The sequence below is a fragment of the Callithrix jacchus genome, chromosome 5 (genome assembly GCF_049354715.1).
Source record: "Callithrix jacchus isolate 240 chromosome 5, calJac240_pri, whole genome shotgun sequence".
Lineage (NCBI taxonomy): Eukaryota > Metazoa > Chordata > Mammalia > Primates > Cebidae > Callithrix > Callithrix jacchus.
In genome coordinates, this window is record NC_133506.1 from 58,779,613 (window position 1) to 58,807,312 (window position 27,700).

Below are 27,700 nucleotides of genomic sequence, written 5' to 3' on the forward strand. Positions count from 1 at the left end.
GATTCAGCATCCCCCATGCTGGGGTGGATCTCAGCCCGGATCCTGGAAACTCAAGGTGCCATCTGATAATGCGGTTCAGGGGCAGGGAGGGTGGCTGTGGCTAGGAGAGGCCCACAGAGGGTCATCTTGCTCTGGGGCAGCGCTTTAAGGCAGGCGGGCTGAGGTCAGACCAGCTAGACAGGGAAGACTGAAGTGGCTGGTCCTGGGCCAGGTGGGCCTGGAGTCTGTTCTTGGTTGAAGCTTGGTCTCAGTCTCTGGCCAGCTTGTGGGGGGCATGGGCAGTGGCGTTGTATGGCCCCCGGCCTCCAGCATGCAGCTCCATCCCACTGTGGCTCCAGGAATTCAGGTTGACCACCCTGAGTACCTGCCACTTGCCCCTCCTCTTGAGCCAGCCTCTGCTGCTTGTCCCGACATTGGCCTCACCCCTGTGGACCCTCAAGGCCAGCTTCTGACCTTCCAGAAACTCCTGTAAGTGTGCAGCTTCCTGTGGCCACCCGCTCATCACACCCACCAGCCTTGCTGTCTCCCTCAAGCCTCCCAGGGGCCAAGCCCTGCCCTGTGTGCCTCCATCGCTGGTGGGCAGAGGGGGCTGGGTGGGGCTGGTGGCTATGGGGCCTGGCCCTGCTCTGTTCTGACCCAGCCAACACAGGCAGATGGGGGTCTGGGGTCAGAGCACTGAGGCTTCTGGGTGGGGCTGGAGGCTACACAGGAAGCCACTGGGGGGGGCCACGTCCCCACTTCTGGGACCTCGGGCTGGGTCCCCCACCTGGAGAGGGGTGATGTGTGCCTGGCCACAAGCATGCAAGGGGGAGGTTCCTTTGGGGGGGGTTCCTGTGGGGTTGGGGCCTCAGTGAGGCGAGGAAATGGCCGGCCCAGGCTACGTCCAGCCCCTCTGTTCGTGATCCAGGCAGCTCCCCAGCCCTGCCTGAGCCTGAGCCTCATGGTCTGAGGGGCACTGTGAAGGCCTTGGGTGTCCAGGAGCAGGGGTGGGTGAAAAGGCAGACGGGTCCGCTCTTGCTGACGGAGCTCGCACCCTGTGCACCGGGAATGCTGAGTGCCTGACCGCTGGGTCTGTGATGAGCTTGTTGCTGGCTTGTGTGTATGGGATGGGGGTGCACACTTGTGTTCCCGGGAGCCTGTGAGCTGCACTTGCGCCCGTGCCCACCTGCCAGGCTGAGCGCCCTCTGCTGGCCGCCATTAGGACTGCAGGCACCGCTGGCTCCCTGGGAGTCCCCCCTCCCAGTCCCTACATCCAGGCTGAGTAGGGCCTCCGGGTGGTGGGTCTGAGGGCTTCTCTGCTTTACCAGGGCCTGTGGGGAGAGTGCCATGTTGGGAGCATGGGTGGGAGCAGGGGGCAACCTGGCATCATCTCCCAGGCTGCTGCGTGGGACAGCCAGTTGGTGGATGGGCTGTGCCATCCCAGCATTGGGAGGCTGAGGTGGACAGATCACCTGAGGTCCAGAGTTCTAGACCAGCCTGACCAATATGATGAAACCCCGTCCCTACTAAAAATACAAAAATTAGCCAGGTATGGTGGCGGACGTCTTTAATCCCAGCTACTCGGGAGGCTGAGGCAGGAGAATCGCTTGAACTGGGGAGATGGCGGTTGTGAGCTGTGATTGTGCCATTGCACTCCATCCTGGGCAACATAATGAGACTGTCTAAAAATAAATAAGTAAATAAAGGTAGCCTTGAAGAGGTGGATCCTGAGTCCAAGTCTGGCCCAGGGATCCAGAGAGGTGGGACCCTCTCCTCTATCAGCCTCCAGCCTGGGCCTTTGCCTTCAGCAGATGTCACCACTTCCTCTGTGGCCGCTGTGCCAGTGCTGACCTCCCACAGAGCACCTCCAGCTCACCTCCTGCCTCTGGAGGCTGAGCCTGGAGCCAGGGCAAGTGGTTCCTCTTTTACCAGAGCAGCAGGCAGGGGCCGGGGAGAGGCAGGCTCATTTCCCTCAGGCCTCAGGCAACCCAGGGTCGGGAGGCCCACGGGGGGCTGGCCCTGTCTCGATGTCCTGAGTGCAGAGGAGGTAGGGGCTTGGGGACTGGGCCCCTGAGGGTCAGGTGATTCCCTGTTGGGGATACTTGGGTCACACACTGTGAGGGGTGTGCTGGGGGGGATCTCCGTTAGCTGTGTTGTTGGGGGCAGGAGGGCCTGGGTCACTCAGGACTGCCTCCGGTGGCCGTGAAGTGCTCATGTGATACTTGGTATTAGGTTGGGGTTCCTAAAACCAAAGGCAGGGACAGGCATTTGGGTGTGCTCGGGTGTGTCAGGGAAGCAGATGCCTCGACAAGATCCACGTTGAGCTGTGGACCGTGAGTTTCTCCGGAGGCTGTGCATCTCGGACAGGTTTCCCAGTCATTGCACCAGGGTCTGTCTGTAACCTCCCAGGCAGTCCTGGGGCAGAGACAGCCTTGAGCAGCTGGCAGTCATGCCCCAGCCCCAGGGGATGGGAGCTGAGCTCAGAGAAGGGGACTTAGGGGCCCAGCAGCAGCTGCTCCAGGGACGTTAACACCTTTGGAGAGTGCCCAGCAGAGCATGGGCTGCCCACTGGCTCCAGGGGTGCAGTGCTGGGGAGAGGTGGGCCCTTTACAGCCGGCTGCCTAGGTGGGGCCTGTGTTGGGCGGGGCTTGCTGTGGTGCTGGGCTGGCCAGAATTGGAGTCGCAGCAGGGGTGGGGCAGGGGCAGGCCATGGGCAGGTGCTGGGCTGGTTGGGTCAGGTCAGGGGCCTGTTTTCCAGGCCTGGGCACCTGCTGAAGCCCTGGTGACCGGGACCAGTCTGCAGACTGTTCGGTGGTGGGAGCCTTCAGGGTGCTCTGGGAGGGCTTCACTGAGGGCAGGGCTTGCCTGGCCTGTGCAGAGGGAAGGCTGGTAGGGAAGCAGATTGCAGCGACGTCCTGGGTGGGGGTGGGGATGGGGATCTGGGAGCACACTGCGGGAGGGGAAAGGGGACCACATGGGTGGGGGTCCGGGCACAGCTGCAGCCTGCTCCCCACAGTGTCCAGCACCTGCATGCAGTGGCCCTGTTGTCTGTGTGGCTTCCCTGTTGCAGGATGGGCCCCTGGGAGTGAGGAATGAAAGTGTTGGGTGGGTAAAGCCCTGCTCCTTACTGATTGGACCCTGCCCTGCTGTGCAGTGGGGCCCTTCATGCTGGGATCTCTGTGCTCCCCATTCTTGGAGAGACGCCCAGGGCAGCACACAGGAAGGGTAGAGGGGAAAGGAGGGGAAGAGAGAAAAGGGGTGGGCCCGGGGGGGGGTGGACTCGGGCAGTGACGTCCATGGAGGAGAGGCCTTTCATAAGTTCCAGCCTTCCTGTGGCCACAGCAGGACCAGAGGGGACCAGCACACCCCAGGAGAGAGGGCCGGTGTCCCAGGAGGAGGAGGAGGTGGGTGACTTCGTGCCGTCCTGAGGCTGGATAGATAAGGGGCCGGCAGGAGATCCACTCAGCCTGTGATCTGAGGGTGGCTTTGACTTTCAGAAAAGTCAGGATAGAGGCCAAGCGCCCCATGAGCCACAGGACCACGATACCCAGCCCAGAGTGCGGCTGGGAGGGGCTGAGGCAGTGGGAGCCTGGGGCTGCCTGAGCTCTCACCAAGGGCCCTCTTCTGGTGTCTCAGAAACCTCCAGGGCATGGGGACGTGAGGAGGGTGGACACCGAGCAGAGAGCAGCTTCCCCTCAAGGCTGTATGTACGCCTGTGGCCGAGGCAGGGGTCCCACTGAGTCAAGCCAGGCTTCTGGGGTGGGAGGGTCCAGGGAGCTGGGGGCACTTGGGCTGCCACGGGTACCCCTGGTGGAATTGGAAGCCCAGCCCACAGGGGCCTCCTGCCCCATCGTCTGGGGCATGTCTGACTGCTGCTAGCTGGGAGGGCACGAAGTCCCTGATTTCAGCCAGCATCTTCCCAATTGGGGAGGCTTTGCCCCTGTGGGACAGGTGATTCCCTGGTGGGGATACTTGGGTCACACATTGTGAGGGGTGTGCTGGGGGGGTCTCTGTTAGCTGTTGGGGGACAGGAGGGCCTGGGTCACTCAGGACCCTGGAACCCTGCGGTATGGGATGTCAGCACTTGCAGCCACAGAGCTGAGGCCTGCAGGCGAGTCATTCCTTCAGCTCCACTCAGAGGGCAGGGTCCCAGCCAGGAGTGCACTGTCTGCCTCCTGAAGGCGGATGGTGGTGCATGGGGCGAGGGTGTGGTGCATGCAGTGGCGGGGGTGGGAGTGCAGGGGAGCCCACGGCATTTCTGCTTTGGCCCTGGGCACGGTGGCAGGCAGAGAACTTGGACCTGGCAGCTGACATGCCTCCACGTCTCCAATGCCACCTCTGGGCACCAGTCACTGGGTCACCCTGGCCTCCAAGGCCCCCTCAGAGCATCCCAGATCCAACCTCCACTCCCAGCCCCTTTGAGCAGGCCCGGCCGGGTTTTCCCTGGCCCTCCTTGTGGCCCACACGGCCCTCAGTGGCCCTGGCCACCTCCCTGTCTCGACCTCAGAGCCACGTGCGCATGGCATCCGCACATTGCACCCGGGCTGGCATCCCACAGGCCCACCTGCTCCCACCCCTCCCGGGCAGCTCTCACTCTCCACAGCTCTCTGATGCCCCTTCTTCCTCGAGGATGAGGCTGGGCCCACAGGGACACCATATGTGTTCAGCGATCAGACAGTGCCTGGAAAGTTCACACGTTGGCCTCAGCCCTCCACAGCCCCAAGGAGCCCCACGAGCAGGAGACTGGCCACGCGCCCGTCCCAGCCACCCCCTGCACTGGGCATGGGGACAGCTGGGGCTGGAGATCCTGCTGACAACTCAGAGTAGCCCCAGCTGTGTACTTCCAGTGTGGATGCAAATGAGGGTGGCGGGATCGGGAGGCAGCAGCACCCAGCTCAGCCTTGGGTCCTTGAATTTTGGGCAGCTGGGGGTGTCCCCAAGACAACAGGCTGGAGGCCTCTAGTCCCTCCACATGTGAGGGGCAGAGCTCAGTGAGGGGACCACCTGCCTGGCTCTTGAGGACATGGAGAAGCTCTGGCTTTGCGGTCAGGGAGGGGACAGACAGGGAAAGCTGAAGGGCATGACCTCTTCCCCTTTGCAGGCCAAGCACCATGCGCTCCCGAGCCCCCACATGCCTCGGCCTCTGCCTCTGGCTGTGGCTGGGTGCCATCCTCGGACGAGAGCAAGGACACGGTAAGGACGCTGGCAGCAGGCCTCTGCTTGCCCCCAGGCCCTGCCTGCCCCACCAGTGCCCACAAAGGACACTCCGCCTGGCCAGCCTCCTAAGTTGAATATGTGCTAAACTCAGAGCAGCTCCTACAGCAAAGGCAAGGGGTCGGGACGGACTCTCAGCCTTGCATCGGGAAGGCTTCAGTCCTCCGATATGTTACCGCTCGGCTGAGAGCCATTTTGCAAACACCTTTTCTGAGCAGTCTCTGGGAAGCTAGCACAAAGACGGGGCCACCGTCCAGCCTACCTCTTCCCCCCGTGCATCCAGGTAGCCCGCCTCTGGCTTCTCCGCCTGTGGCGCCCGCGTTTCCACACGGCACCCCTTCCTCTGTGTGCACTCCTGGGCCGGCACAGCCCATCCGCAGAGGGCCACACCAGGCTGGCCGCTCCTGGTTGGGGTTTTTGGGGAGTGTGGGGTGCCGCCCATGGCAGCAAAGGGAAGTGGCAGAAGATTTGCAAGACGACGTGTCTGAGCAGCTGTTCCTCCCATGAGAAACGTGGGTTAAAGGGATTCTAGGAAGGCAGACGTCTGTGTCTGTGGAGTAGGCGCCAGGGCCTCGGCCACACTGGAAATTTGTTCCCAGCTGGGCCAACGCGCGAGCTCCTGGGAAGTTTCGGGCTCCCACTGAGTGATGGTTATTCCTCGGGGGTGAGAGGCAGGAGGTAGCAGCTACTCCTAGTAATGTGCATTTAAGGGATGACCACCAGGGCCTGACAGGAGGGCTAGGAGCCTCTGCCAGCCGCTGCCGTTGCAGAGGGGCGGGTGGGACCAGGAGCCCAGGTCTAGTGTAGAGCCCGGGACAGTTTGAAAGAAGCTTCTGCTGTCAATTGAGCCAAATCAGTAACTGATTGTACAGAAACAACCTGGGTCAGGCAAAGGTGAATATGCTGCCCTGTCCAGTTCAGGATTCAGACAACGGGGCGACCTTCACAAGGGCCTTTCAGGCCATTGAGCCTGAAGACAGCCAGGTGGGCTGCGGCACTGAGTCTGGCCCAGGAAGGGTGGGAGCCCACACATGGGGCAGCCCTTCCCAGGATGGCCCGGGCCAGGCGTGGCCACCATCCAAGGAGGGGAGCGTGGTTCTGGCTGAGGCCCTTCCCGCCAGCCGCTGTCACCCTGCAGGGAGCTGGGGAAGGGCTCCCCAACATTGGCAGGCAGAGTGGAGGAACAGAAGGCTGTTCACAAGCAGGGTCGGCGGCGGGAGGGGCCTGCTCACAGCTGGCCTTCAGAGCCACTCCTCATCCCCCACGCATTCCTGACTTGCAAGCCCCCATCCGGAGACCCGGCCCAGCTGTTGTCCGCTCTCAATGGGTCATTGTGTCTGCCCCGGTGCCCCCCAGCCCCTGCCCTTCCCCCTGAGCCCCAGCTCTCTGGAGGGCAGCCCAAAGAAGCCCATCTCTGTCCCCAGTTTCCAAAAATAGCTGTCCCTACTACTGAGCTCCCGGAAGCTTTCAGGGGGCACCTACCCTCTCCAGAGCCCTGGGAGGCTGGCCAGGCCCCTGCCACCACCTCCTCCTCTCAGATGGCCTGGACCCCCTTCCCCCACCACAGGAGGCAGCCCTGTCATGGAGACACGGATGCACACATGTGCCGAGATACACATACTTCCAGCGTGGGGTCCTGCACCCACACTCCCCACCGAGGGGTCTGTGCACCTGGCAGTGGTCTTGGCAGCTGAGGGGTCTGTGTCTACACGGCCCCTTCTCCCAGGGACCCAGCTCAGGCCACGGGCAGGTTGGCAGCTCCTGCATTGGCTCAGGGTCTCCGGTCACCAGTGGGGCAGGTGCTGCTCTCCACACGTGAGCCTGAGCCTCCTCCTGGTGGGGAGAACCCCTGGAGAGCCAGGGTGGGGCATCCCTGGGTGGGACTGGACTCCCTGTGACTGAAGTTATCAGGGTGGCCCTGTCACTGCAGACCCCTGGGAGGGCCGGTTCTTCTCACCCCCAGCAGAGGTCTCGTCTCCCCACATGGGGCTGAGACCCTCAGACACCCAGGGTGGGTTGTGTCCCTTCAGGATCCTCCGGGATAAGACTCTATCCCTCCCAAGTGCTGAGGGCAGGACGTCTGAACCCCCATGATTGGTTAGGTGGAGGGGAGGTCCTGACCACCCTATCCTGTTTCTGTAGCAAGTGGCCGCCTGAGGCTGGCTGTGCTTCCCGAGGACCAGCTGCAGATGAAGTGGAGAGAGTCAGAGGGGAGCGGCCTTGGCTACCTGGTGCAAGTGAAGCCCATGGCAGGTGAGGACCTGTGCCCTCCCAGGCCCCCTTCCCCCACGACGTGCTAAGGACGATTGGTGTGGCGGCTGTGGCCACCAAGCCTGCTCAGGCCCATGGCGTCCCCACTCCAGCCCATGTGTCAGCAACTCTCTGGCCTCGGTCTCTGCTGTCCCCAAATTCCTTCCCCCATCACGTAGGACATGGAACAGGGAACGGGCCCATATGTCCCTGGCATGCAGCCCCTGCAGAAGGCATTCAGGACACACTTTTAATTTTTCTTTTTTTGAGATGGAGTCTCACATTGTTGCCCAGGCTGGAGTGCAGTGGCACAATCTCGGCTCACTGCAACTTCCAGCTCCTGGGTTCAAGCAATTCTCCTGCCTCAGCCTCCCAAGTAGCTAGGATTACAGGTGTCCGCCACGTAGCCTGGCTAATTTTTTTTTTTTTTTTTTTTTTTGTATTTTTAGTAGAGACAGAGTTTCACTATGTTGGTTAGGCTGGTCTCAAACTCCTGAACTTGTGATCTGCCTGTCTCAGCCTGGGATTACAGGTATGAGCCACTGTGCCTGGTCAATTTTTTGTTTTTTTAAGACAGGGTCTCAGTCTGTTGCCCAGGCTGGAGGGCCGTGGTGCGATCACAGCTCACTGCCGCCTCAATCTCCTGAGCTCAGGAGATCCTCCCACCTCAGCCTCCCGAGTAGCTGGGACTACAGGTGTGAGCCACCACTCCTGGCTAATTTCTGTATTTTTTTGTAGCGAAGGGGTTTCACCACGTTGCCCAGACTGGTCTTGAATTGGTCTCAGATGATCCACACTCCTGGCCTCCCACAGGCTGGGATTATAGGTGTGAATTGCCATACCGGCCCATATTCTTTAAAGAAAGACTCCCTCCTCAGAACGAGTCTCAGTGCCTCAGGGGCATTTGGAACAGCCTGGACTCTACACAGCGAACCCCAGAAGTGCTTGCCCTTCCCCCCCATGCACTAATCCTTGTTTACAGGAGCAGGGCCTTGAGGATGCTGAGGTAACCTGGTTCCCAGAGCATGGAATGGCCCTAACCTGAAAATGGTGCTAATTTTAAAGCTTCTCAGAGCCCAGATGGAAGAGCCACAGGGGTAAATGCTCAACTGTGTGAATCAGCACAGTGTGACGGCCATCACAGACGCCTCCAGGGGTAGAAACAGGCCATACCGGTGCCCCCAGTGCCCTGCTCAGCATCCACCCTGTCCTGCTCCGGGACGGCCCCTGTGTGACTTCTGGCAGTGTGGACTAGCCTGCCAGTTTCGGAGCCTCCTCTGAGTGGAATCACACGTGGCCATTCCTCGGTGTCTGTTTTTTTGGTGCGCATTTGTGAGGTTCGCTGTGCTGTCTCTGCGGTCCGTTTTCTTTGCTGTATAGTATTCCGTTGTGTGGTTTGTTCTGCTGTCGATGGGCGTCTGGCTCGTGTCCAGGTTCGCTGTGTTTCTGGTGTCCATGTGGATGCTGTTCTCTTGGGTGTTAACCCAGGAGTGGGAGCGTCAAAGCATTACGCATTTTCAACGCTAGCGGAAAACATGGACGCAGTGGACTCAGTGGCTGTTACCAGCGTGTCCTCCCGCCAACAGCGTGTGACGGCCTCCGACACATGACACTCTTGGCACCCAATGCCTGCAGCGTGACCTGAGCTACTCTGGAGGGTGCTCAGTGGCGTCCCTTGTTTTTATTGGGCTGTCATTTACATGCAGAGACATTCATGCTTTTGGGAATAGGTCTGTGAGTTTTATCAAGTGAATCCAGTCCTGTAACCACTAGCACAGAACAGTTCTGTGACTCCAAGGTCAGCCCTGAGCCCCGTCCCCCAAAACCCTGGAAGGGTTTTCTGTTTTGCCTTTTCCAGATAGATGTGCCTGATCACACTAGATCCTGTTCAGTTCGATGTAGGCTGAGTTTTTATCGAGAGAGCGGATTATCTGTTCCAAATTATTTCTTTAAAGGAGAAATTATTTTCTCCTTTATATGGTTAATGTAATTTACATGTAGTAAATTACAGTGATTTATTCAATATTAAACATTTACATATTAAATATATTTTATATGTTTATATTATTAATATATTAAATAAATAAGTACATTTATTTATTTATTTTGAGACAGAGTATTGCTCTGTCACCTGGGCTAGAGTGTGGTGGCGTGATCTTGGCTCACTGCTACTCTGCCTCCTGGGTTCAAACAATTCTGCTGCCTCAGCCTCCCGAGTAGCTGGGACTACAGGCTCGCGCCACTGCACCTGGCTAATTCTTGTATTTTTAGTAGAGACAGTGTTTCAACATGTTGGTTAGACTGGTCTTGAACTCCTGACCTCATGATCTACCCGCCTCAGCCTCCCAAAATGCTGGGATTACAGGTGTGTGCCACTGCACCTGGCTATATACATATGTTTAAGAGACAGGGTCTCCCTTTGTCATCCAGGATGGACTTCGAAGTGCAGTGGCATAGTCATAGCTCACTGCAGCCTCAGTCTCCGGGCCTCAAACAATTTCCCCAGCTTGGCCTCCCAAAGCGCTGGGATTTCTGGGGTAAGCCACTGTACCTGGCCTATCCCCTTTTATATATTATTAAATTGATTTGCAAGTATTTTGTCTAAGATTTTTATTCATGAAGGAATATTAGCTAATAACTACTCTTTCCTATAAACTCCTTTTTAAGTTTGGTATCAGTTTTAAACCTCCTAAGATGAGTTGGGGAAGGATTCTTCTTACTCCATTTTCTGGGAGAGTTTGTGTAATGCTGGTGGTATTTTTTTCCTTAAATGTTTGCTGGAATTCACTGGCTCTGACTTCTGGGCTTTCGGGGTGTGTGTGTGTGTGTGCGTGCACACATGCACACGCACACGCATGTGAACACTTGAAATAATAGATTCAATTTCCTTAACAGAAATAGGACTACTCAGATTTTTAGTTTTTTTTGTGTCAGTTTTGGTAAGTTAGTTTTTGAATAGGAATTTGCATTTTCTGTAAATGTCCTGATGAGTTGGTGTAATGGGTGGTTCATATTATCCCATAGACTCTCCAGTTACAGCCCTTTTCATTCCCGTTATTGACCGAATCTTCTCTCTGCTTTCAACGGGCAGTCGGGAAGTTTATCTATCTTGTTAGACTTTTGATAAAACACATTTGGGCTTGGTTGGTCTGTTCTTGATTTTACATGTGTTTTTTATTGCATTAATTTCTTGTTTCTATTTCTTTCTGCTCTCTTTGTGTTTAACTTTCTGCTCTAACTCCTTAAGATGGATGCTTAAGTTCATTGATTTTCTGCCCTGCATTTATAAGATCTGAAGTTAACTATTAAATTTTCCTGTAAGCAGAGTTTTCATTATCATTCAGTTAAAAATATCCACTGATTTTTATCATGACATTTTTATTTGACCCATAAGCTACTTAGAAGTAGATTTCTTAGTTTTGAAACATGGGGGATTTTCTACCTACTTTTCGTTTTGGATGTCTTCCTTAATTGCATCATGACCAGAAATGTACAATATGCTTCCAGTCCTTTGGAAAATTCCTTGCTGGCTGGGTGCGGTGGCTCGTGCCTGTAATTCCAGCACTTTGGGAGTCCAAGGAAGGAGGATCTCTTGAGCCCAGGAGTTCCAGACCAGCCTGGGCAACATGGAGAAACCTCTACAAAAATTAGCCAGCATGGGTGCAGTGGCTGACACCTGTAATCCCAGCAATTTGGGAGGCCAAGGTGGGCGGATCACTTGAGGCTGGGAGTTTGAAACCAGCCTGACCAACATGGTGAAACCCATCTCTACTAAACATACAAAAATTAGCCGGGCATGGTGGTGCGCGCGCGCCTGTAATCCCAGCTACTTGGGAGACTGAGGCAGGACAATCACTTGAACCTGGGGGGTGGAGGTTGCATTGAGCTGACATCCTGCCACTGAACTCCAGCCTGGGTGACAGAGTGAGACTTTATCTCAAAGAAAAAATAAAAACATACCTCGTTTTATGGTCCGGCATGTGATCAATTTTTGTCAGTGTTCCATGTGACTTTGAAAATATACACAATTTGCCAGGCGCAGTGGCTCAAGCCTGTAATCCCAGCACTTTGGGAGGCCGAGGCGGGTGGATCACAAGGTCAAGAGATTGAGACCATCCTGGTCAACATGGTGCAACCCCGTCTCTACTAAAAAGACAAAAAATTAGCTGGGCATGGTGGTGCATGCCTGTAGTCCCAGCTACTCAGGAGGCTGAGGCAGGAGAATTGCCTGAACCCCCGAGGCAGAGGTTTCGGTGAGCCGAGATCGCACCATTGCACTCCAGCCTGGGTAACAAGAGTGAAACTCCATCTCAAAAAAAAAGAAAAAAGAAAATATACACAATTTGCCGTTGTGGGGGATAGCTTTCTAATTAAGTTTTTTACCTTATCGTTCAGAACTTTACATAGTTGGTGTGTTTTGGGTCTGCTCATCCTATCCCTTACTGACAAAAGTATTTTAAATCTCCCTGTGCTCGCAGACCTGCCTTTCCTGTGGCTGCCCACCACTCTCTGCTTTATGCGTTGAGGCTCTGTCGTTGGTGCGTGCCCATGTAGAGTGACTGTGCCTTCCCGGTGGGCGGACCTTTTTCCTGCTGAAATGCTCTTCACTATCCCTGTTTCTTGCATCTGAGCTGCTGTTGCTTCACCAGGTAGTGTTTGCGTTGAATCTTTTTCCTTCTTTTACTGCTAACCTTTCACCTTTCACTTCAGATGTGTTCTCTAAGCTGGGTATAACTGGTATTGTTTTTGTCCAGTGTGACGGTCTTTTTATTAAAAGATTTTTTCCATTTATATTTAATGAAATTAATGATATATTTGGTTTATATGTATAATCTTCCTTTTTGTTATACTTGTTATACATTTTTATTATTTGCTTTCTTGTCTTTGTTGGAGCTGATTTTTTAATGCAAAAATTTAAACACATGCAAAAGAAAAGAGCATTGTGTAATGAAGCCTCATGTTTTCATAACGTAGCTTTCAGTGGCTGTCAGCGTGTGGCCAGTCTTGTTTTCCGTCCCTCTCCCTGACGCCTCTACATTCTGTATTATCTTAAAACAAATCCCAGACATGATACGACACTGTCCGTAAATATTTCAGTATGTTTTTCTAAAGAAAAGGCTCAAAGGTAACCCAATGCCATGAGCAGCTCCCAAATTTAAAATGTTTCAGGACCATCATTGAATATTTAGTTGGTTCATCCTGGCATTTGAGATCCAGAGAATCACCCAGTGCTCAACTCCCACCTCCTGAGCTCTGCTTTGGGCCATTTCTTCTTGTTCTTTCCTCTGAGAATATGACAGTAGCCCCTTTAAAATCATTTGTTTGCTTTCACACTTGAAAATCCAGCCCAAACTTTAGAATCATGGAGTCACACCAGCTGGTGGGTCTGTGCAACGCATAGGGTGGGGCCTGTGGGAGGGGGCAGGGCCCTGGCCCCAGACTCATCCTTCTTGGTCCTGGCCCCTGGGGTCACCATCCCCTCCCTGGCCAGCCCCGTCTTCATACCTGGACAGTCTCTGAGGGTTTATGGGTTCTCACCTCACCACGTGACAGATTCCTCTAGGCAGGTTTAGTAAGTGCATCTTCTCACTGCCACCAAGACCCATTCCCTCTCACTTTATTACCAGGAGCCTGCGTCCCTTCCATCAGACCCTCCCTGTTTCTCTCTCTGGCCTCAAGAGGAGGAGCTAGGGTGAGGAGGAGCCACGAGAATTTCACTCCCCGCATGACAGACACACACATGTGTGCCCACCTTGGCCTCTAAAGCTGTCCCCACCCCCACCCAGGCGACTCAGAACAGGAGGTGATACTGACCACCAAGACCCCCAAGGCCACGGTGGGGGGCCTGAGCCCCTCCAAGGGTTACACCTTGCAGATCTTCGAGCTCACTGGCTCCGGGCACGTCCTGCTGGCTCGGAGGGAGTTTGTGAGTAAGTCTGCCATCCGCCAGCTGGGTACCCCCCTCCTCCGGGCCAGCTCCCACCCTCCTCCAGGCTGGGTCCCACTGTCTACCAGGCCAGTGTCCCACCCTCCTCCAGGCTGCATTCCAGCCCCAGGGGTGGGTGTGTGTGAAGTGCTCTGGGCTGACTCACCAGCAAGGCTGCCTTGCCCCTGACACCTTTTTGTGCCTCCCAGGGTCTGGGCCCTCAGCACCCACAAATGCACCCTTGATAGGGTGTGTCTGCAGCTACCCGGCACACCCTCCACTCCCACACTGACCGCCCCTTGCTTCTCCCTGCAGTTGAGGAACTGAAGAGTAGCTCCCTGGACAGGAGCAGCCGGAGGAGCCTCAGCTCTGGAACCCCGGAGCCTACCCCCTCCCTCGTGGGGAGCCCAGGCCCTGAGCAGGCGTCAGAGCCCCGAGTTGCCTTCGAGCCAAGCCGGGATCTGCCCACTCCTGGTGGGTTGGGGTCGGGGGAGAGTAAGTCTCCAGGAAGGAGTGACCTTTGGTTTCTCTGTTTCTCACCGTGAGGCCAGGAAGTTCTTCCTCGCGCCTGACCACACACTCTCCAGCTTTAACCTAAGGCTGCCACGCTCCTGGATTCACTCAAGCCAGACCACTGGGAGCAGGCGGTCCCACGACCTCTGGCCCCTCTGGGAACCTCCAGCCTGGGTCTGGGGGGGGTGAAAGGAGTGGGTCATGCTCCCCCAGGAATGGGATCAGGAGGAGCAGAGCTGGTCTGGGGGCCCTGGAGGGAGAGGCAGAACCACACCAGGACAGAAGAGAAGCCGAGTAAGGGGTGGGCACAGATGGGGGCAGTGCACTGTGTCTACCCACGAGGCCCCTGCAGGCAGAGCTGCGCTTCCCCACAGAGCTGGAAGGGCCTGACTTTGTCTCCTCCATCAGATTAGGGTCCTCAGAGGCAGGATTCTGCCTCCCCTGTCAGGCTTGGAACTGAAGGAAGTGTCCCCCTCTTTAGTCTTGGGCACGTCCCCTCTAGAAGGGTCCTTTGGTCTGGGGCTGTCCTCCCCCCAGGGTGCTGGGCCCTGCTGTCTCCACTGGACTTGGGCTCCCCCAGGGAAATGTCCCCACCCGTGAGGCCTCAGACCAGCCGAGCCTCTTCTGTCGGCCCAGCGGGGGGGTCCCACCCTGATGGCTGCTGGCCTTGTTCAGCCATCCCCCAGGGGTCTGGCCCTGGCTCTGGGACACACCCTACCAGGCACTGTCTGTGCAAAACTCTGGGGAGCACCAGACCAGTGGTGAGGGCTTTGTCTGCACAGCACCGCCAGGGCAGTGCTCACGGTGGCTCTGCTGGGGCTATCTGCAGTGCCCACCTTCTCCTCTGTGCCCGGTTTGCACCCAGTGGCAATCTGGCTTGGTGTCTGTGTGTGTAGCTCCTGTGCAGACAGCTGTGTGCAGCGGCCACCGGGGTCGTGGAGGATGGAGGCACCTGAGCACCAGGGGCCTCACGTTAGCCGTGGCGGACCTCACAGTGGGTCCATGCGGGGCTGTCTAGTCTGGTGGCCTCACGTTAGCCATGGCGGACCTCGCAGTGGGGTCTGTGCAGCGCTGTCTAGTCCGCTGGGGCCCAAGGATCTCGTGGTCCTTTTCCCCAACACCTGGCCCAGCCCGACTCACTCCTGTGGCTGGAGCCCCAGGGAAGGTGATCTGGGGGTTGGGACCAGGCCTGGAGCAGTTTGGGGGTCTCGGACCAGTGATGGGCCTCACCCAGCACCTTGCCCACTCCCTGCCATCCCAGCTGCCCCCCAGTTTCGCTGCCTGCCCCCCATGCCTGCTGACATGGTCTTCCTGGTGGACGGGTCCTGGAGCATCGGCCACAGTCACTTCCAGCAGGTCAAGGACTTCCTGGCCAGTGTCATCACGCCCTTTGAAATCGGGCCAGATAAGGTCCAAGTAGGTGGGTTCTGGATGCCCACCTCCTACCCCTCCCTGGTGTGGTCCCCACAACTCTGACTGCCCGGGGTGGGCTGTGACCTGTGGGGGTCCCCACAGCAGCCAGGGCTCCCACCTTGGTGGGCAGGGTGCCTGCTGCATGTGAGGTGTTTGGGGGCCGCTCCATGTGGAGGCCCTGGCTCTGTAGCAGCGTCTCCCTGGGGAGATGAGTCACACCCCTGCCCCCAGGCCTGACACAGTACAGCGGGGACGCCCAGACCGAGTGGGACCTGAACTCCCTTGGGACCAAGGAGCAGGTGCTGGCAGCCGTGCGCCACCTCCGCTACAAGGGCGGGAACACATTCACAGGTACGGCCCAGCCCCCAGTCCTGAGGGGGGAACAGGTTTACAGCCCCTAGTCCTGAAGGGGGAACAGGTTCCCAGCCCCCAGTCCTGAGAGGGGAACAGGTATGGCCAGGCCTGCCGCCCACCCCATCCTGAGGGCAGACCTCCTTCTGCAGCCCCCCAGACCCCAAAAGCTTGTGTATAAATCCAGCCCCATCCGCACCTATGTAACAGGCATGGTTACCCCCTTGTTTACCTTCAATGGAAGCAAGGGCCCATATGCAGCACACGGCTCCTCTGTTCCACTGACACTCCGGCTGGGTCCACACCAGCCCCGTCTGGCTGCTCACCTGCAGATAGGGCCTGACTAGGGGATTGGGGCTCCTCTGGGGGCCTCTCCACAGGCAGGCTCTCCCTGCCCCCTCGAGCTACCGCCCAGCCTCCTGGCAGCCTGCAAGGAAGGAGAGGAGTGTCTCTGCTGTGTGGTTGCTGCCAGCCAAGCACCTGGAGGGGACACTGGCAGCCACCTGTCACTTTATTCCCACTGCTCCCAAGGCCTTGCCCTGACCCACGTGCTGGGACAGAACCTGCAGCCGGCAGCTGGTGTGCGTCCAGAGGCGGCCAAGGTGGTGATTCTGGTGACGGACGGCAAGTCGCAGGATGACGTGCATACCGCTGCCTGCATCCTCAAGGACCTGGGTGTGATCGTCTTCGCTGTGGGTGAGCACCGTGCGGCCCCTGGCCCTGGGCTGGACTCTCACAGCCAGATTGGGCTCAGGGTGGCAGCTGGGAGCTGGCATTAGACTCCTGGTCCTGAGCTCAGCTTCTGCGTCCACGGCACAGGCTGCACGCAGAGCCGGGCACTGCCGGGCACTCAGCGGCAATGGTGCAGGTGGGCAGCGTTAGCTTGGCTGCTCCTTTTCCATCTCCTGCTGTTTGCTGCCTTCTGTAGAACCCCCCGCCCCAGCCCTCATGGCCTGAACCTCCCTGGTGTGACATTCACTGAGGAGCCGGGGCTGTCCCTGCTGGTCACTGTCCCTGTGCCTGGCAACTCCCGCCTGCTGTCCCCTGGTGAGGAGCTTCCTGGCACCCTCCAGGGCCTGGGACTCATGGGAGAATCAACTCCGTCCTGTGGGGAGGAAACTGCAGATGTTGAGGCAGGAGTCCTGGGGGCAGAGACCCTTCCTTGATGTCCCCAACCCCTCAGGAGCACCTGGCCCAGCACTCGCGTGGCGGTGGGCTGAGGAGTGTAGCCCGTGGGCCTCTTCTCCTCTGGCCCAGTCTCCATGGAGACCCAGCCCCCACTGTGGTGGCCCCGTTGGGTGACCCCAGCGCAGGCCGACTTGCCTCCTTCCTCACGAGCAGGTGTGAAGAACGCGGATGAGGCTGAACTGAGGCTCCTGGCGTCCCCGCCACAGGACATCACTGTCCACAATGTGCTGGGCTTCCCGCAGCTTGGCGCGCTGGCCGGCCTGCTCAGCCGCCTCATCTGCCAGAGGCTCCAGCGTGGGGGCCTGTGGTGGGGTCCAGGTAAGAGGCGGGGTCCCCGCCAGCCCCACCTGGCCGCTTGGGTGGTAGGGGGTGCTGTGGTTCCCGTGTGGTACTTGAGTCTGGTTCTTGTGGCTCTGAGGGTTCTACAGTGCCCCCTTACATCTGCCTTCGGAGGGGCTGGGAACAGCTATCCTGTCCCTCCTATGAGTGGCCACCAGTGGGAGCATGGATGCAGCCACCCGCAGCGCTGACCACCCACCCCCACCCCACCACCCCAGCAGCGGCTCCGGCCCTGGACACCCTCCCTGCCCCTACCAGCCTGGTCCTGACCCAGGTGACCTCCTCCAGCATCCGCCTGTCCTGGACTCCGGCCCCGCAGCTGCCCCTCAAGTATCTGATCATGTGGCAGGCCTCCAGAGGTGGCACCCCCAGAGAGGTGAGACGGCCAGTCTGCGGGCTCCCCAAGCGGGTCCTCCATGTGGCGAGGTCTGATGAGCTGAGGGGAGGCCAGGAATAAAGGCCCACAAATGACTGGGTTCAGGCGATAAGGGGATGGTGAGAGGCTGGCAGCTGAGGGACTCACGACAGAGCTGCGTCTGGAGGCAGCCTGGGGGTGAGTGCGCTCTGGAGGCTAAGGAGAGTGAGCAGAGGATGTTCCAGGGCACAGGAGATAGGGTCAGACTCAGAGCAGCTTCTCCCTTTGATTGATCGATTGATTGATCGATTGTAGTGGGTTGCCCACGCCATGCCTGGCCCCACTTTCGTAGGTACCGGGAGAGCAGACTTCGGGAAGAGCCCACCCTGCGGGCCCTGGCCGCACCCACACCCAGCTCAGAGTTCCCGCCCTGCCCCTGTCCCCGGTGTGCCCCCTTCCTGCCTCCGTCCTTGCCCACTCTGTTTCAGGTGGTGGTGGAAGGGCCGGCCACCTCCGTGGAGCTGCACAACCTGACCTCACACACAGAGTACCTGGTCTCCGTGCTCCCTGTCTACGAGGGCGGGGTCGGCGAGGGCCTGCAGAGCTTGGCGACCACAGGTAGGTGGGAGCCGGGGGTCCAGGTTCTGGGTGGGAGGCCCCGCTCTCAGCCGCCCCTTGGAGCCTGGCACCCAGGGCAGCGTAGCCAGCAGCCCTGGGTCTTAACTACCCACACTTGGCACCATCCCCAGCTTGCTGTGTGACCACGGCTGTCACTGGACCCCTCTGACCCTCAGGGTTTTCTTCTGAACACCAGCTAGACCATTTGTGTCACACCTCAACCATAACCACAGCCCAGTCTGCTTCCTGTCCACATTGTTTATGGAGTTCCCCGCTGCTTGGCCCCCAGCATGTGGCTTAGCTCTCTGGGTTCTTGGACCCCCGGGACTGCCAGGAGCTCTGCTGCAATAGCATTGTTGAGATGTAATTTACACATCCCACTGTCTACCCATTTCAAGTACACAGTTCCAGTGGCTTTGGTATATTCAGAGCTGTTGCCCACAGCCACAGCTCATCTGAGATCATTTTCACCCACCAGAGTAACCCCTGCACCCCTAAGCTCCTTCCCCTCTGCCCCCGCCCAGCTCTTACAACCTCAGACCCGGCTTCTGTATCTGCATGTGCCTGTCCCAGACATTTCATGCAGGTGAAGTCAAACTGGGCGGCCTTTGGTATCTGGCTGTTTCCAGAGGCCCTTCTTACCCCCGGAGGCCACGTTCCTGCCATGGCTTCAAGGCAGATGGCCTTATACAAACCTTCGAGGTGGCCTTGTATCCCCAGGGCTTGAGCCACAAACTCAGCCCAGGATGGGGCCTGAGAGGCGCTACTTCGAATCCCACATATCTACTGCGTGGTGGACGCCCCCACCACTCTGGTGTGAGGGTCTCCTGTGAGTGGTGTGATCTCCTTGTGGGCTCCCTTCCTAAAGTGCCCCTCACGGCCCCCAGCACCTCTGCCTCCACCCCGGGCACTGACCCTGGCCACACTGACACCCAGAACCATCCGCCTCACCTGGCAGCCCTCGGCGGGGGCCACCCACTACCTGGTACAATTGTTGCCTGCCTCCTCGAAGAGGGAGGAGGAGGAGAGAGAGGTGAGTTGGGCCGGGGGTGGGGAGGCAGGGGAGTGGGGCAGAGGGGGTGGGGGCCGGCCTGGATGGGAGTCTGCAGTCATGCCTCTGCAGGTGCAGGTGGGGCGGCCTGAGGTGCTGCTGGACGGCCTGGAGCCAGGCAGGGACTATGAGGTCTTGGTGCAGAGCCTGTGGGGCCTGGAGGCCAGTGAGGCCCGGGGCATCCATGTCAGGACTCGTGAGTGCCCCGACCCCGGCTGCCTACCCACAGGGCAGATGCCTCATCAGGTTCCTCAGCCTTCCATGGCATGGGGGTCCTCAGGCCCCCTCAGTCCCAGCCACTGCCCACCCCTGTCCTGTCCTCAGAGGCCGTGTGCTGGCCTTGAGGCTCTGCTGTGCTCTGCAGCCACCCTGGCCCCCCCGAGACACCTGGGCTTTTCGGATGTGAGCCATGACTCGGTGCGAGTGTTCTGGGAGCGCACCCCCAGGCCTGTGCGCCTGATCAGGGTCACCTATGTCTCCAGCGAGGGCGGACACTCGGGACAGGTGAGAGCAGAGCTCGCTGGGGCCCAAGTGCCTCGGAACCACAGGGCCGTGTCTGGCAGGCATGGGGTGGAGCCAGCCATCAAATAACACGCTTAAAACCACAGCCGCCACGAGGCACACCACAGGCACCTGCTGTAGGCAGATACAGGTCTGGGGGCCGTGGGGGGCCAGGCGGGGGAGGCCCCAATCAGCAGGCCGTCCTGCAGTTCTGTGCCGGGCCTGGGTCTCTACCCAGCAAGGGCTCCAGGCACCTGCTGCACCTGCCTCCCGCCTAATTACTACAGACAGAGGCTCCTGGGAACACCACCTCAGCCACATTGGGGCCCCTCTCTTCCTCCACCACCTACACCGTCCGCGTCACCTGCCTCTACCCCAGGGGTGGCTCCTCCACGCTGACCAGCCAGGTCACCACCAGTGAGTGGGGCGAGGTCGGGCTGGGGTCCAGTGGGGATCATGCGTCCTTCTGCCCCGCTGGATAGTTCGCATCAAGTGTTTTGGGTGCCTGCTCTGGGCCAGGGCTGAGCCAGGTGGGGACGGGCACCTGGACAGGTGTGATGGGTGTGATGGGTTTTCCTGGTTGTGGCTGCCCCTCCTCTGAGGCGCCCAGGCTCAGGGGCTGACCCCAGCCTCTGTCTCCACTTCCTTCAGAGAAAGCACCCAGCCCCAGCCAGCTGTCCATGACGGAGCTGCCAGGGGACGAGGTACGGCTGTCATGGGTGGCTGCAGCTCCATCTGGCGTGCTCGTGTACCAGATCAAGTGGACGCCTCTGGGAGAGGGCAAGGCTCACGAGGTGGGTGGCGTGGGCTTCTCCCTCGGAGGCTCTCCCATGGCCCACGTCTGGGGCTCAGAGCCTTGTGTGTGCCCGCCTGTCTATGCACCTGCCTGTTCGCCGGCTCCCCCAGCCTGAGGACCCCACTGCACCCCGTGACCCTGGGCTCTTCTCTCCCTAGATCTCTGTCCCAGGGAACCTTGGCTCAGCTGTCCTGCCTGGCCTGGGGAGGCACGTGGAGTACAATGTCACCATCCTGGCCTACTACAGGGATGGGGCCCGCAGCGACCCTGTGTCCCTCCACTATGCCCCCTGTAGGTGCCCCTCCGCTTCCCCTCTGCTGGGTGTGGGGTGGGGCAGAGATGGCCCAGGGGGACCCTGACTCACCCGCTCCACAGGTCCAGGACTCCCAGAACTGCTGGCAGGCAGGCTCCCGGAGCCCCTGACCACTGGGCCTGGTCACTGGAGTCCAAAGGGCTTCCTTGAGTCCACATGGGGACAGGTGTTCCCCAGTGGCTGAGTGTACAAACCATGTAGTGTCTCGAAGGGCAGCCCAAGCAGCAGCCCTGGTTGGGGGTGTGGTGGAGGCCCTGGCAGGGGCATGGTGTGGCAGGAGTGTGGTCTGGGTGTGGTGTGGCGTGGGTGTGGTGTGGTGTGGGTGTGGCATGGTGGGGTGGGGTGGGGAGTGGGCGTGGTGTGTGGGTGTGGTGTGGGTGTGGCATGGTGGGATGGGGAGTGGGTGGGGTGGGGAGTGGGTGGGGTGTGGCAGGGGTGGGGGTGGGGCTTGGCGTGGTGGGGACAGGGCACACAGCAGGATAGGGGCTGGGTGGCTGGTCCTCTGGCCGCCGGCACGTCCTTTCTGGATGGGTCTGAGCCCCACACAGCCCATGCTCTCCATTAGCCACGGTGAGCAGGAGCCCCCCCTCCAACCTGGCCCTGGCCTCAGAGACCCCCGACAGCCTGCAGGTCAGCTGGACACCCCCTCATGGCCCCGTGCTCCGATACCAGCTCACCTATGCGCCCGCCACTGGCTCAGGACCTGAGAAATCAGTGAGTGTTGGTAGAGCCTGAAGCTGCCACCCCTCATGGGGCCTCCTAGAAGGGGCATGGTTGTGCCATCTGCAAAGTGCGGCAGCTCTGCCATGGTGGGACCCGAGGGAGGCAGCGGAGCCTCATGGACTAGCAGAGTTGCCCAGGAGGCAGGGACCAGGCACCCTCCTTCCCCTAGGTCTCCGTGCCAGGACCCAGGAACCACGTGACACTCCCTGACCTGCAGGCAGCCACCAAGTACAGGGTCCTCGTGTCAGCTGTCTACACAGCAGGCAAGAGTGAGGCTGTCTCTGCCACGGGCCAGACGGGTGAGTGGTCACCAAGACCCTAGACCCAGGTAGCCCCAGCTCCAGCCCCAGTCAGGGCAGAGGGGCTTCTCCTGTCAGGGGCGCTCCTTCCTGTCTTCTCTGCCTGTGAAGTCTTCCGAGCACCTGCCATGGAACAAGCTCATGTCCCTGCCCCCAGGACACAGGTGCCCCCAGGCCCGCCCTCACACCAGGCATCTCCCTGCCCCCAGGACACAGGTGCCCCCAGGCCCGCCCTCACACCAGGCATCTCCCTGCCCCCAGGACACATGTGCATGCCCACCCTTATCTCCCTACCCCCAGGACACATTTGCCCCCACGCATGCCCACACACCAGGCCTCTCCCTGCCCCCAGGACACACATGCCCCATCTCCCTGGCCCTGCCAGTACAGGGCACCCCTGGGTGACCAGTACCCTCAAAGGGTGACACACCCCGTGAGACACCTGGTACGGCCCCAGGCCCCACCAGGCTGTCTTCTTGGACACAGTGGGGCAGCTGCTCACACAGTGAGATCCCAGAGATGATAAGACCATCCCTGTTTCCTTCCTCATCTGGGAGGTGTTGGGACCACAGGCCTGAGGCCAGGGCATAGGTGACTGATGGGACATAGCACAGTGCCACCTGAGGACCACAGGCCGGGGCATCGTCTAAGAAGCAGCCCCTCCCCAGCAGTCAGTCAGGCATGGTGGCCAGGCTGCCCCCTCACACCAACCCCATCTCCTCTCAGCAACCTGCCCGGCCCTCCGCCCGGACGGCTCCCTCCCAGGTGGGTCCTGTGCTCCCTCCCCCACCTGCCCCCCTTGGTCTCTCGGGCTCTTCCTGGGCATGGGGGCCAAGGGTGTCGTGACCTGGGGCCTCACAGTGGTAGGGTTGCAGGACATCTGGGCAGGTTTGCGCCTCCACGGATGTCCCTATGGCTTGTTGGGCGATGGTTATTCCTGCTTCTCACTGAGGGAACTGAAGCTTATCCACGGTCACGGCCAGGACCCAGCAGAGCCAAGGCAATGCTGGGGGCCCTGGATCATTTCTGACCCCATTCCAGGGTCTCTGTTGACTTGAGCCAGGGGTTGAGGTGCCAAGCCCAGGTCCTCATCTGAGTTGCCTGAGAGTGAGGCTCTCCCCAGAGAGGGGCTGAGAGTGAGGCTCTCCCCAGAGAGGTGGATGGCTCGAGGCAGGGGACAGTGCAGAGGGTGGGGGCGCTGCAGGTGCTGAGTGCTGTGAGCCTGCAGCGGAGACAAGCCAAGACTGCGGGGCCGGTGGGGACAGTGGGGACTGTGGGGACAGTGGGGACCGTGGGGACAGTGGGATGGTGGGATGGTGGGGATGGCAGGGCCAGTGGGGATGATGGGGATGGTAGGGACAGCGGCTGCTAACTTGAAACAGGCCTTGGAAGGGGCTGCAGCCTGCCGACTCCTGCCCGGGCCTGCTGGCAGTGCTGATAAGCAGCTGTGTGAATGGGATTTCACCCTTCGCTTTGTACCAGTTAGCGCCTGATATGGAGCGGGGGCTTTGCAGCTGGTGGTTGGCACCTGCAGCTCTGCGTGGTGGTGCTTGCCAGGGAATGGGGCCATCACGGGCCCCCAGGCAGTGTGGATGGAGCGAGCCGGGCACTCTGTGTGCCAGCAGAGGGGAACTCATGGGCAGAGTCTTTCTTGGAGGGAAGAGTGACCCTGGGAGGGCTGGGGACACCAAGCACTGTGCTTGTTGGGGAGCGGAGGTGGAGGTGGGAGGTGGGGCTCCTGGTTGGGGGCTGGGCTTCCATCCTGTCCATCTCTGTGTCTCCAAAGCTGGGCATTTGGCCCAGTGATTTCCCAAGGCAGCCTGGGGGAGGCCCTCTCAGGGTGTTGGATTCCCTTGAGGAGGGGGTGGGGGGCGGTGCCCAGCCCAGGGCCTGAAGCAGACCCCTGCCCACCCCAGCCCCTGTGCTGACTTCCACCCACTCATCCCGCTCCGTCAGCCCTCCCTCCCACCACGCTGCAGCCCCTGGGTCCCTCTTGAACCCCCATTCCTGCCTCTCCCTCCCTCCCCTGCCGTCTCTGATGGTCCCTCAGTGCCCTCTCCCCCACCGTGTCCCCCAGGGTTTGACCTGATGGTGACCTTCGGTCTGGTGGAGAAGGCTTATGCTTCCATCCGAGGCGTGGCCATGGAGCCCTCTGCCTTTGGTGAGGCCCCGACCTTCACGCTCTTCAAGGACGCCCAGCTGACAAGACGGGTCAGGTTCGAGGGCCAGGGTTGGCTTGGAGCTGGAACCTCATATGCCAGGGCCTTCGGTGTATGTGGGTAAGAGACCCCTGGAGGCTGTGGGACAGGACAGTGCCCCCGGCCTTTGAAAGCTACATCAGCGACCAGCAGACTCATCCCATAACTCGCACTTCAGAAACTCACGTTTTAAAATTAGTAAAATCTCCTCAGGCGGAGTGAGGCCAGCCCTTGGCATACTTTTCAGCCAAGTATGGATGGCTTTCCTGCATGGGCCGAGGACTCATCCAACATGCCAGAGCCCCAGGCTGTTCTCTGTGAGCAGCCCTTTCTCCCACCTGCAGCGATGAGATGGAGCTGCCAGTAGCTGGATTTATGGGAAGCCGTGGCTTTCAAACAGCTCTGCATGAGATGTGAGATGATTCCTGACTCATGTCCACCCTGCCTTATCTACAGGGAGGTTGTCAATCCTGACCCTGAACTGGGACATACGCTGCGTGATGTTTTAAGTTAAAATGTTTTAGATGATAAAGGTGAAAGCCGGGTGTGGTGGGACACATCTGTGGTCCCAGCTACTCGGGAGGTTGTGTCAGGAGAATCGCTTCAGTCCAGGAGGTTGGAACTTGCCTGGGCAATGTAACAAGACCCCCATCTCTACAAACAAGCAAGCAAATAAACAAACAAACTTAGGTACCTGCACAGGGGCAGGTACCTGGGCACTGGTGAGGACCCACTGGGTAGTGCCAATGAGTGTGAGTCTCGGGAGCTGCTCCCAGAAGCAGAGCTGCCTTTCTGTGACCCCGGGACCCTCCTGTGGGGTGTCCTGGGCCGGCACACCCTCACTCTCACAGGGACCTCCGGGAGCACTGGTCTTGGTGAGCCCTTGCTAGGGTCATCTAGGACGTGACCTGGGATGACCCTGGGCTGTGTGGATGCCCCTGGCACCTCCAAGCACTTCTGTTGAACCCTCCGCATTCAGTGGGAGGGGATTCTATCCTTCTTGTACCCCATGTTACTCATGGGGAAGCCGAGGCAGGGAACCCCCAGGGTGGCCTCATAGATTCTCAGCTCTGTAGTCCCACCAGTCCAGGCTCTCAGGGAGCCAACGGCCTCCATGCTCAGTCTGCAGCTGGGAAGGTGCAGGGGTCCACCATGACCCTCAGAGGGACTGGAGCTGGGACTGGGTGAGCGGCTCGTCCTGCCAGGCTTAGCCGCCCTGGGGTCTGCTCATGTGTCTCCCCCGCCAACCTCCCACAGTGACATCCACCCAGCCCCGCTCCCACCAGAGCACACCATCGTCTTCCTCGTGCGCCTGCTTCCCGAAACGCCCCGTGAGGCCTTTGCACTGTGGCAGATGACGGCCGAGGACTTCCAGCCTGTTCTCGGGGTTCTCCTGGACGGTGATGTGGGCCCTGAGTCACCATCCCCCGCAGTCAGGAGGAGTGGGGGCAGGGAGGCCCCAGACCCTGGGAGGCCTTCGGAGGAAGTCCAGCCTCCAGGCCAGGCCCTTGGGCCCCCCGGAGGGTCACCTCCAGCTTCACACCCTCGGGCTGCTCTGCACCTGTCATGGGGGCTGCCCTGCTCAAGGTCTAGGCCCAGCTGGCCGCTGCCCCATCTCACCTGCTCCGCCCCCTCCCCGGCAGCCGGGAGGAAGTCCCTGACCTACTTCCACCGAGACCCCAGGGCTGCCTTGCAGGAGGCCACCTTCGACCCACAGGAAGTGAGGAAGATTTTCTTTGGGAGCTTCCACAAGGTCCTGGAAAGCTACCCCCGTTCCCCCACCTCTGGGTCAGCCCAGCCCCCCACAGGGCCCTGCGGATGCCGATGCCTCTCTCTAGAAAGGACTTTCCTCGGGGTGACACTGGCCCGGGGCTCGGTGCCTACTTCGGCTCTTCCGTCTTAACCTGAGTGGAAGAGCCGCCCAGTCTGTCTTTGGGTCCTGCAGACCCTGGGGAGGCTGCTGCAGCCGGCGCTGTTCAGTCCATTTTACAGAGGGGAAGCCGAGGCCCAGCAAGGAGGGTTCTCCCAGGGTCCCCCCAAACCTGAGGTGACATCAGCCCTGACCCCAGGCCCTAGTGATGGGCTTTGCTCCCCGTCTCTGGCCTAGCTGGAGGGCCCAGGTGGGTGCTGGCCCTGCCTGGACTGTGGGGAACCCCCCATGCTGTCTTTCAGGTGCATGTGGCTGTGGGCCGCTCCAAGGTCAGGCTGTACGTGGACTGCCGGAAGGTGGCTGAGCGGCCCCTCGGGGAGGTGGGCAGCCCTCCTGCTGCCGGCTTCATCACACTGGGGAGGCTGGCCAAGGCCAGGGGCCCCCGGAGCAGCTCCGCCGCGGTGAGTGGGGTCTCACCCTGCTGGGCCTGGCTGACGGGGCTAGCGGCCTCTCTGAGCTCCAGGACTGAGCTCCCCTGCACTGCAGTTTCAGCTTCAGAGGCTGCAGATCGTGTGCAGTGACACCTGGGCCGATGAGGACCGCTGCTGTGAGCTCCCAGCCTCGGTAGGCCCGTCCCTCTCCCCAGTGCTGTGAGCTCCCTGCCTCGGTGTGCCCATCCCTTGCCCCTGTTCCAGGAAGAAAGGGCAAGTGCCCACTGAGATCACAGTGCCTGGGGGTGCATTGGCCTGTCCAGATTTTCACTGTGCTGGGAGAAATCAAGGAAGGCTTTCAGAGGAGGTGGCCTCAGGGCCAGAGGGTGAGCCTGAGGGGGCGTGCTGGGTGAAGAGTACTGGAGGCTCTGGGCAGGCTGGGAAGTTCACCTCTGTGGGCCCAGCCAGGTGCAGATGAGTCAGGAGGGGGCCCACGGCCAGGCCACAGAGCCCCTCCCAGCGCCACCAGGTCCTTGGTGACCCCTCCGTGTACCCGGTGCTTGCCTTGGCCATACTGGGGGCCCAGACAGGGGAACGAAGGAGGGAGAAGGTGCCCTTCCATCCTGGGGCTCATGCGGACAGCCTGGCAGGGTGGTCCAGGGCTGGCTGCACATACAGGGGCTTGTGGCCTGAGCCAGGGACGTGCCCACTGTGCACTTGTGCCCAGACCTTCGCCCCTGCGCTTGTGCCCAGACCTTCACCCCATGCGCTTGTGCCCAGGCCTTCTCCCCATGTGCTTGTGCCCAGACCTTACTCCGCCCCGTGCGCTTGTGCCCCCGACCCTCCCCCCACCTCCAGATGCAGGTCTGGAAGTTTCCCTGGGGCCCAGGTGTCCTTGGCTAAGCTCAGCTGTACCGTCAGGCAAGAGCCAGGGTCTCTCTAATGAGCAGTCTCTCTTCTTCCAGAAGGATGGAGAGACCTGCCCCGCCTTTGTGTCTGCCTGTACCTGTTCCTCAGAGACCCCTGGACCCCCAGGGCCCCAAGGACCCCCAGTGAGTCCAGCAGTGTCTCCCTGGGTGACCGGGGACCCCTGGCTGACGTAGTGCTGCCACTGGTGGATGTGGAACCCAGACCCTCCCGTCCCAGTCCATACCCCGGTCCTGATGCAGAGTTGCGATGTACTTCGTGAGCCTTCCTGCTGCACCTGCCCTGGGCCATGAGGCAGAGGCCTAGACCAGCCCCTTCCTCCCGCCGCTGGGCCTCCCCCTCCTGAGCCCTCCTCTGGCATGGAATCCAGTGTTTTCCAGTGTCAGGGTTAGGAAGGGGGCCCAGGTGCAGCGGGGATCCAGGACTGTGCTGTGGCCCAGGGTGC

At 59.8% G+C, this 27,700-nt stretch overlaps 1 protein-coding gene and 1 long non-coding RNA gene across 15 annotated transcripts in view; one reads left to right on the forward strand and one right to left on the reverse strand.

Annotated features, from left to right (window-relative positions):
* The first annotated feature begins 3,322 nt into the window (after window positions 1–3,322).
* The window catches only part of COL20A1 (collagen type XX alpha 1 chain), a 34,579-nt gene continuing 10,201 nt past the window's right edge, over window positions 3,323–27,700 (forward strand). For 2 of the 14 annotated variants that reach the window (XM_035302882.3, XM_078372107.1), the window contains exons 1-26: window positions 3,323–3,383; window positions 5,081–5,172; window positions 7,336–7,446; window positions 13,230–13,373; window positions 13,685–13,843; window positions 15,144–15,302; window positions 15,527–15,646; window positions 16,178–16,342; window positions 16,988–17,152; window positions 17,392–17,549; window positions 18,017–18,146; window positions 19,034–19,179; window positions 19,270–19,393; window positions 19,562–19,701; window positions 19,986–20,115; window positions 20,350–20,492; window positions 20,653–20,785; window positions 21,373–21,521; window positions 21,700–21,829; window positions 22,556–22,594; window positions 23,907–24,045; window positions 25,285–25,427; window positions 25,671–25,780; window positions 26,200–26,358; window positions 26,444–26,521; window positions 27,294–27,380. In XM_035302882.3, coding sequence (XP_035158773.3) covers window positions 5,091–5,172; window positions 7,336–7,446; window positions 13,230–13,373; window positions 13,685–13,843; window positions 15,144–15,302; window positions 15,527–15,646; window positions 16,178–16,342; window positions 16,988–17,152; window positions 17,392–17,549; window positions 18,017–18,146; window positions 19,034–19,179; window positions 19,270–19,393; window positions 19,562–19,701; window positions 19,986–20,115; window positions 20,350–20,492; window positions 20,653–20,785; window positions 21,373–21,521; window positions 21,700–21,829; window positions 22,556–22,594; window positions 23,907–24,045; window positions 25,285–25,427; window positions 25,671–25,780; window positions 26,200–26,358; window positions 26,444–26,521; window positions 27,294–27,380 — 3,243 coding nt within the window. In that variant the 5' untranslated portion in view covers window positions 3,323–3,383; window positions 5,081–5,090. Of the gene's footprint in view, window positions 3,384–5,080; window positions 5,173–7,335; window positions 7,447–13,229; window positions 13,374–13,684; window positions 13,844–15,143; window positions 15,303–15,526; window positions 15,647–16,177; window positions 16,343–16,987; window positions 17,153–17,391; window positions 17,550–18,016; window positions 18,147–19,033; window positions 19,180–19,269; window positions 19,702–19,985; window positions 20,116–20,349; window positions 20,493–20,652; window positions 20,786–21,372; window positions 21,522–21,699; window positions 21,830–22,555; window positions 22,595–23,906; window positions 24,109–25,284; window positions 25,781–26,199; window positions 26,359–26,443; window positions 26,522–27,293; window positions 27,381–27,700 lie in introns of all 14 variants that reach the window. The other 12 variants (XM_078372102.1, XM_078372104.1, XM_078372096.1 and 9 more) reach the window with 10 other exon arrangements.
* On the reverse strand, window positions 14,719–16,017 carry LOC118153988 (uncharacterized). Its single transcript, XR_004743873.3, has 3 exons — window positions 15,879–16,017; window positions 15,185–15,270; window positions 14,719–14,834 (listed from the first exon to the last, which is right to left on the reverse strand). It is a non-coding gene; the product is annotated as an uncharacterized LOC118153988 (long non-coding RNA).